Genomic DNA, 7510 nt, shown 5'->3' on the forward strand with positions numbered 1-7510 from the left:
TTTTTTTATTGATTTCAGAGAGGAAGGAAGAGGGAAAGATAGAAACATCAATGATGAGAGAGAGTCATTGATCAGCTGCCTCCTGCACATCCCACACTGGAGATCAAGTCCGAAACCCAGGCATATGCCCTGACTGGGAATCCAACTGTGACCTCCTGGTTCATAGGTCAACCACTGAGCCACACTGGCTGGGCTACTTTTTTTTATCCATTCCTCTATGAATGAACACCTAGGTTGTTTCTATATCTTGGTTATTGTAAATAATGATGAAATAAACATAGAGGTGCATATGCCTTTTCAAATTGGTATTTGTTTTTTTTTTTTTGGATAAATACCCAGAAGTGGGATTGCTGGGTCATATGGAAACTCTATTTTTAATTATTTGAGGAACCTCCATACTATTTTCCACAGTGGCTGTGCCAATCTGCAGTTTCACCAACAGGCACAGGGTCCCCTTTCTCCACATCCTCACCAACACTTACCCTTTGTGTCTTTTTTATAATAGCCATTGTGATACATGTGAGGTGATATATCTCATTGTGGCTTTAATTTACATTTCTCTGATGATTAGTGACATTGAACTTCTTCATGTCCGTCAGCCTTCATGTACGTCCTCTTTGGAGAAATGTCTATTCAGGTCTTCTGCCCATCTTTTAACTGGATTGTTTTTTCTGGCGTTAAGTTGCATAGATTCCTTATATATTTGTTTTGTTTTGTCTTGTTTTTGTTTCTTTTTCTGTTTATTTTCCCTTATATATTTTGGGATATCAATACCTTATCAGATGTATCATTGGTGAATACCTTTTCACCTTCAATAGGTTGTATTTTCATTTTGTGGTTTTCTTCAGTGTGCAAAAACTTTAGTTTGCTGTAGTTCCATTTGTTTTCCTTTTGTTTTCCTTATCCAAGGAGACATACCCAAAAGGACTGCTTAGGCCCTGGCCGATGTGCTCAGTGGTTAGAGCATCAGCCTGCATACTGAAGTGTCTCAGATTTGATTCCCGCTCAAGGGCACATAACTGGATTATGGGTTCACTTCCCACCCCTGTTTGGATGTGCAGGAGGCAACCAATTGATGTGTTTCTCTCTCTCTCCCCCTCTCCCTCCCTCCCTCCTTTCCACTCTCTCCCTGAAAAGTAATGGAAAAAATATCCTCAGGCCCAGCCGTTGTGGCTCAGTGGTTGAGCATTGACTCATAAATCAAGAGGTCACAAGTTCGATTCCCCGTCAAGGGCACATGCTCTGGTTGTGGCCTTGATCCCCAGTAGGGGGCGAGCAGGAGGCAGCCAATCTATGTTTCTCTCTCATAGATGTTTCTCTCTATCCTTTTCCCTTCCTCTCTCCCTAAAATCAATAAAAAACATATTTAAAATTAAATAAATAAATAAAATATTTAAAAAGAAAAAATATCCTTGGGTGAGAATTAACAACAAAAGATTGCTAAGACCCATGTCAAAGAGTTTACTGTTTTCCTCTAGTAATTTTTTGGTTTCAGGTCTTATGTTTAAGTCTTTAATCTGTTTTCAGTTCATTTTTGTATATACTGTATGATAGTGATCCAATTTATTTTTATTATTATTTATTATTTAAATCCTCACCTGAGGATATTTTTCCATTGATTTTTAGACAGAGTAGAAGAGAGAGGAAAAGACAGAGAAAAATCGATGTGAGAGGAACACATTGATTGGTTGCCTCCTGCATGCGCCTGACCAGGGTCCGGCCGGGGGAGAAGTCTGCAACCAAGGTACGTGCCCTTGACCAGAACTGAACTCAGGACCCTTTGGTCTGCAGGCTGACACTATCCACTGAGCCAACGGGCCAGGGCAGAAAGTGATCCAAATTTAATTTTTTTTTTTCATTTATCTGCCCAGTTTTCTCAATACCACCTATTGAAGAACCTGTCTTTATCCCATTGTATATCCCTTTTCTTCTTTATCCTACATTAATTGGTCATATAAGCAAGGATTTCTCGGCTCTCTATTTTCTTCCATTGATCTACTAGTATATGTCTGTTTTTATGTTGCTACCATGCTATTTTTTAAAAAATTAAATGTAGTGGGGTAACATTGGTTAACATAATTACATAAATTTCAGGTGAACAACTTTATTATATACATCTATACTAGAGGCCTAGTGCACGAATTTGTGCACCAGTGGGGTCCCTTGACCTGGCCTGTGGGATTGGGCTGAAACCAGCTCTCCAACATCCCCTGGGGGTCCCAGATTGTGAGAGAAAGCAGGCTGGGCCGAGGGACCCCACTGGTGCACGATCAGGTCCCTAACACGGGAGGTTAGCCAGCCGGGAAGGGACAGCAGGAGGGCTCCAGGGCATGTCCGGCCCATCTCACTCAGTCCTAATTGGCCAGACCCCAGCAGCAAGTTAACCTACCGGTCTGAGTGTCTGCCCCCTGGTGGTCAATGCACGTCATAGCAACTGGTTGACTGCCCCCTAGTGGTCAGTGCACATCATAGCGAGTGGTTGAGCGCCCTTAGCATATCATTAGCATATTATGCTTTGAACGGACAACCAGACGACAGGTCACTTAGCATATTAGGCTTTTATTATATAGTCTATTGTGTGCTCACCACCTGAAGCCTAGTCTCCCACCACCATCATATATTTTACCCTCTTTGTCCTCCCCCACCTCTTCCCTTCTGGTAACCACCTTCCTGTTGTCTGTATCAATTACTTTGTTTGTTTTATTTGTTCAATTGTTGCTTTTTATTTTATATCCAACATGAATAAAATCATATGGTTCTTATCCTTTTCCATTTGACATATCTCACTTAGCAAGATACTCTCAAGATCCATCCATGTTGTTGCAAATGGCCATACTTCATCCTTTTTATGGCTGAGTAGTATTCCATACCACCTCTTTATCCAATCACCCATCAAAGGACACTTAGGCTGTTGCCATATATTGGCCACAGTCAACATAGGGATACATATATTCTCATGACTAAATGCTTTCAAAATGTTTGGATAGCCCTAGCTGGTTTGGCTCAGTGGATAGAGCATTGGCCTGCAGACTGAAAGGTCCCGGGTTCGATTCTGGTCAAGGGCACATGCCCAGGTTGCGGGCTCAATCCCCAGTGGGGGGGCATGCAATGATTCTCTTTCATCATTGATGTTTCTATTTCTCTCTCCCTCTCCCTTCCTCTCTGATTAAAAAAAATTTTTTTTAAGTTATAAAAAAATTTTGGGGGGGGTAAATACCTGGAAGGATTGCTGGATCATGTGGTAGCTCTATTCTTTTTGAAAAATAGGTATTGTTATTGCTTTCATAGAGGAAGGGAGAGGGAGAGAGAAAAATGTCAATGAGAGAGAATCATTGATTGGCCACCTTCTGCACACCCCACACTGGGGAACTAGTCCCCACCCTGGGCATGTGCCCTGTCCGGGAATCAAACCGTGACCTCCTGGTCCATAGGTCTACAACCACTGAGCCTTGCGGCTGGATGTCTTTCATCCTTATGATAGTGAGGTTGTGAGTTTTTCTGTCTAAGAGCACACGGTATGTTAATGTTTCCTTTAGTGCCTTTCAGGAGCATTCTCGTTTTCCTTATATAAGTTTGGACATGGCTTATTACCTTCAGGCCACATTTGTTTGTGTAGCTCTTTATGCTGGTGTAAATGGGATCTTCTCATCCATTATATTTTCTCTCTTTTTTTTAATTAGAGAGGGAGAAAGAGAAACATTGATTTGTTGTTCACTTATTTATGCATTCATTGGTTGATTCTTGTATGTGCCCTGACTGGAGATTGAACCCGCAACCTTAGTGCATTGGGAAGATGCTCTAAGCAACTTCTAAGCCAGGGCTCATCCATTATACCTTCCCTGAGAAGTTACTGTTTGTGTATACAAAAGCTGTTGATTTTCTTTTAAGGTGAGTTTTCCTTTTTATTGAAATACATCTTAGAGAAAACTCATGTCGTAAGGGCACTCGATGTATAAAATGAAATCCCCATGTATCACCCAGTTCAAACAGGAAACATTTAAGTCTCCCAGCTTTTTTGTCAAGGTTAACTGTCAACCTGACTTCTTCCATGTTGGTTTAATGTTCTTAGTTTTTATGTTTGTTTATTTTTATTGATTTCAGAGAGGGAGAGGGAGAGAAATCAATGATGAGAGAATCATTGATTGGCTGCCTTCTGCACACCCCCTTGTAGGGATCAAGTCTGCAACCCAGGCATGTGCCCTTGACTGGAATTGAACCCAGGACCCTTCAGTCCACAGGCTGACGCTTTATCCACTGAGCCAAACTGGATAGGGCTTCGTTTATTTTTCTATCACTTGCTAGTATGACTAACTTCCATTATAGCTTTCTATTGATTCCTGAGGGTTTTTTAGGCAGTCACATTAAAGGAGATAGTAAAGAGATAGTTTTAATTTTTCCTTTCCAATTTTTATGTCTGCCATTGCTTTTTCTTGTCTCATGGCCACCATTGCCAATACAGTGGTAAATTATAGGGAACAGTGTATGTATTTTCTTGATCCATTCTTTTTTTAAAATATATTTTTGTTGATGTCAGAAAGGGAGAGATGAAAACATCAATGGTGAGAGAGAATCACTGGCTGCCTCCTGCAGGTCCCACACTGGGGCTCAAGCTTGCAACCCGGGCATATGCCTCACCAGGAATGGAACCCTGACCTCCTGGTTCATTGGTCAATGCTCAACCACTGAGCCAGTGCCATTGACACTGGCCTGGCTCTCGCTCCATTCTTTGGTGGCAAAACCTTTAGTATTTGTCCGTTAAGTAAAAGGCTGGCTTTCAGGCTGAAGTGTTAAACCCATTTCACAGACGAAGAAACTGAGGTGAAACAAGTCCCAAAGGTAGATTGAGATGGAAGCAAGAGCTCAAACTCTATCCTGATGTCAACCCTGCCTCCTGCCCCTACAGGAGATTGTGAACTTCAACTGCCGGAAGCTGGTGGCCTCGATGCCACTGTTTGCCAATGCTGACCCCAACTTTGTCACAGCCATGTTGACCAAACTCAAGTTTGAGGTCTTCCAGCCAGGTGACTACATCATCCGTGAAGGCACCATTGGCAAGAAGATGTACTTCATACAGCATGGCGTGGTCAGTGTGCTCACCAAGGGCAACAAGGAGATGAAGCTGTCCGATGGCTCCTATTTCGGGGGTTAGTGTCTGTGGGGACCAGGGAACAGGCAGTACAAAGCTGGACCCTTCCTGAGGATGGAGGGCTATGTGGGGAGGCCTCGAGGTGTCGGCAGGAAGGACCTGTGACCAGAAGGGCCACATCAGCAGAGGGTGGGCCAGACCGTGTTCAGGGCAGCTGAGAACACCCCAGGGATGAATGGTTGCAGCTGGGTGTTGCCCAGCCCCTAAGGTGCCTCCCTTGACTATACACAGAGATCTGCCTGCTAACGCGCGGCCGGCGCACAGCAAGCGTGCGAGCTGACACCTACTGCCGCCTCTACTCACTGAGTGTGGACAACTTCAACGAGGTGCTGGAGGAGTACCCCATGATGCGGCGGGCTTTCGAGACCGTTGCCATTGACCGCCTGGACCGCATCGGTGAGTGGGCCTGGCTGTGGTCCTAGGAGAAATTGTACCGAGATGGGAGGTGGCGTGGCCTAGATGACCCACAGGAAACTTGATTCCGACTGGCTTTCTCCCCTGCCCAAACACAGCCCTGGTTTCCCAAGGAAGGAAGAGTGTGGGGTGTTGCCGGTTGTACAGAACTCTGATGATTTGGCAAACACTTGCTGAGCACCCACCGTGTGCCAGGAGGTGTGGCTGGTGGGCCGTGAGGATGCCTCCGGCGCTGCCCTCAGGAAGCTCGCACCATAGAGGGCATGTGGGAGGGGCGGGGCTTCCTGGAGGTGCTAAGTGGGAACCAGCATTAGTAGGTGTTGCTAGGATGAGAAGGCCTGTCCTTTACACATGGATACAGTATGTGCAAGGGCCCTGAGGTGAGAAAGAGCCTGGAGTCCAGAGAGCCAGGGAAGCTGAGAGGAGGGAGGCTGGGGAGGTAGGCAAGAACCCAGGCACACAGGGCCTAGTGGGCAGTTGCAGGGGAGGGGGAGACATTTGGACTATAAATCAGGAGCAATAGGGAGCCACAGACAATTCTAGGCAGGGGAGGACCTGACCAAATTTGTATTCTACAAGGTAGACAGGTGGGTGGTACATAGTAGCCTTGGGTGTAAGGTGAAGTGGAGGGAATCTCAGGAATAGTTGGGATGTGGAGCCCTCAGGACTGGCTGCCAACTAGAGGCAAGGAGATAGTGGCCCTTGCTGCTATTTGTGGGAATAAAGACAATGGCTGAAAAGGCAGGACTGGATGGGGCAGAGAGGGGTTAGAGGGAGGACTTTTCTGTATACAGAAAGTGCTCGATACATGTTTATATATAAAAGACACTCAACAATTTGCTCTATACAGTAGGTATTTAACATATTTGTGACAGGTGCTTGCACTTATTTGCTCTATACAGCAGGCACTCAACACATGCCTATTATATGTTACACACTTGGCACTCTGGCTGTGAACAGGCAGGTATTCTGGATATGTTGCTGTATACTACAGGTGCTCAATACATGATTGCTACATACAGGAAATGCTCCATGTATGCTGGCAGTCTACATAGGTGTCTCATACCTGCTTTATGTATGCAGCAGGTGCTCTTCGCTTGCTACACACAACAGGTGCTTGATTCCTGTTTGTATATAGATCATGCATAGCTGCTATATACAGAGGTTCTCAATTTTTGCTTCCCATACACAGCAGACACTTGTACCATCCCTTTGTATACAGGAGGCTTTCAAATACACACAATAGAGAGTAGGTGCCAATACCTGCTTGTTATATGCAGGAGGCACTCAATATACTTATCACTGTATGCAGGAGGTGCTCAGTAGTGCCTGCGGTATGCTTTCCATACAGGCTATAGAGTAGGTGCCCGATACATGATGCTTGGTGTATATAGGAGGCATTCGCTATACATCTGTGTAAGTACAGGCTGTAGAGATTAGGTGAGAATACCTGTTGGCTGTATGCAGGAGGCCTGCAATACACACAGGTGTATGTGTACTGGCTCTAAAGAGTAGGTGCCTTACCTGCTTGCTTTATGCAGGTGTTCTGTGCCTAATGGTTGTAGTGTTGGTGCCCAATACCTGGTTGATGTATGCAGGAGGTGCTCAGTACGTGCAGCAGTATGCCTACTGGACACACCCACTCACTGTATGCAGGAGGCGCTCCCCTGTGCACTGACAACTCCCCTGTCCCCAGGCAAGAAGAACTCGATCCTGCTGCACAAGGTACAACACGACCTCAACTCAGGCGTGTTCAACAACCAGGAGAACGCCATCATCCAGGAGATCGTCAAGTATGATCGCGAGATGGTGCAGCAGGCTGAGCTGGGCCAGCGTGTTGGGCTCTTCCCGCCGCCTCCACCGCCGCAGGTCACCTCGGCCATTGCCACGCTGCAGCAGGCCGTGGCCATGAGCTTCTGCCCACAGGTGGCACGCCCACTCGTGGGGGGG

At 45.6% G+C, this 7510-nt stretch overlaps 1 protein-coding gene across 1 annotated transcript in view; it reads left to right on the forward strand.

Annotated features, from left to right (window-relative positions):
* The window catches only part of HCN2 (hyperpolarization activated cyclic nucleotide gated potassium channel 2), a gene marked incomplete at its 3' end in the record, with an annotated part of 41395 nt that extends 33891 nt beyond the window's left edge, over positions 1-7504 (forward strand). Inside the window, exons 6-8 of the mRNA XM_014540051.1 lie at positions 4904-5144; positions 5378-5542; positions 7257-7504. Coding sequence (XP_014395537.1) covers positions 4904-5144; positions 5378-5542; positions 7257-7504 — 654 coding nt within the window. The remainder of the gene's footprint in view (positions 1-4903; positions 5145-5377; positions 5543-7256) is intronic.
* Positions 7505-7510: the final 6 nt, after the last annotated feature.

Source organism: Myotis brandtii, unplaced genomic scaffold, assembly GCF_000412655.1.
Source record: "Myotis brandtii unplaced genomic scaffold, ASM41265v1 scaffold236, whole genome shotgun sequence".
NCBI lineage: Eukaryota > Metazoa > Chordata > Mammalia > Chiroptera > Vespertilionidae > Myotis > Myotis brandtii.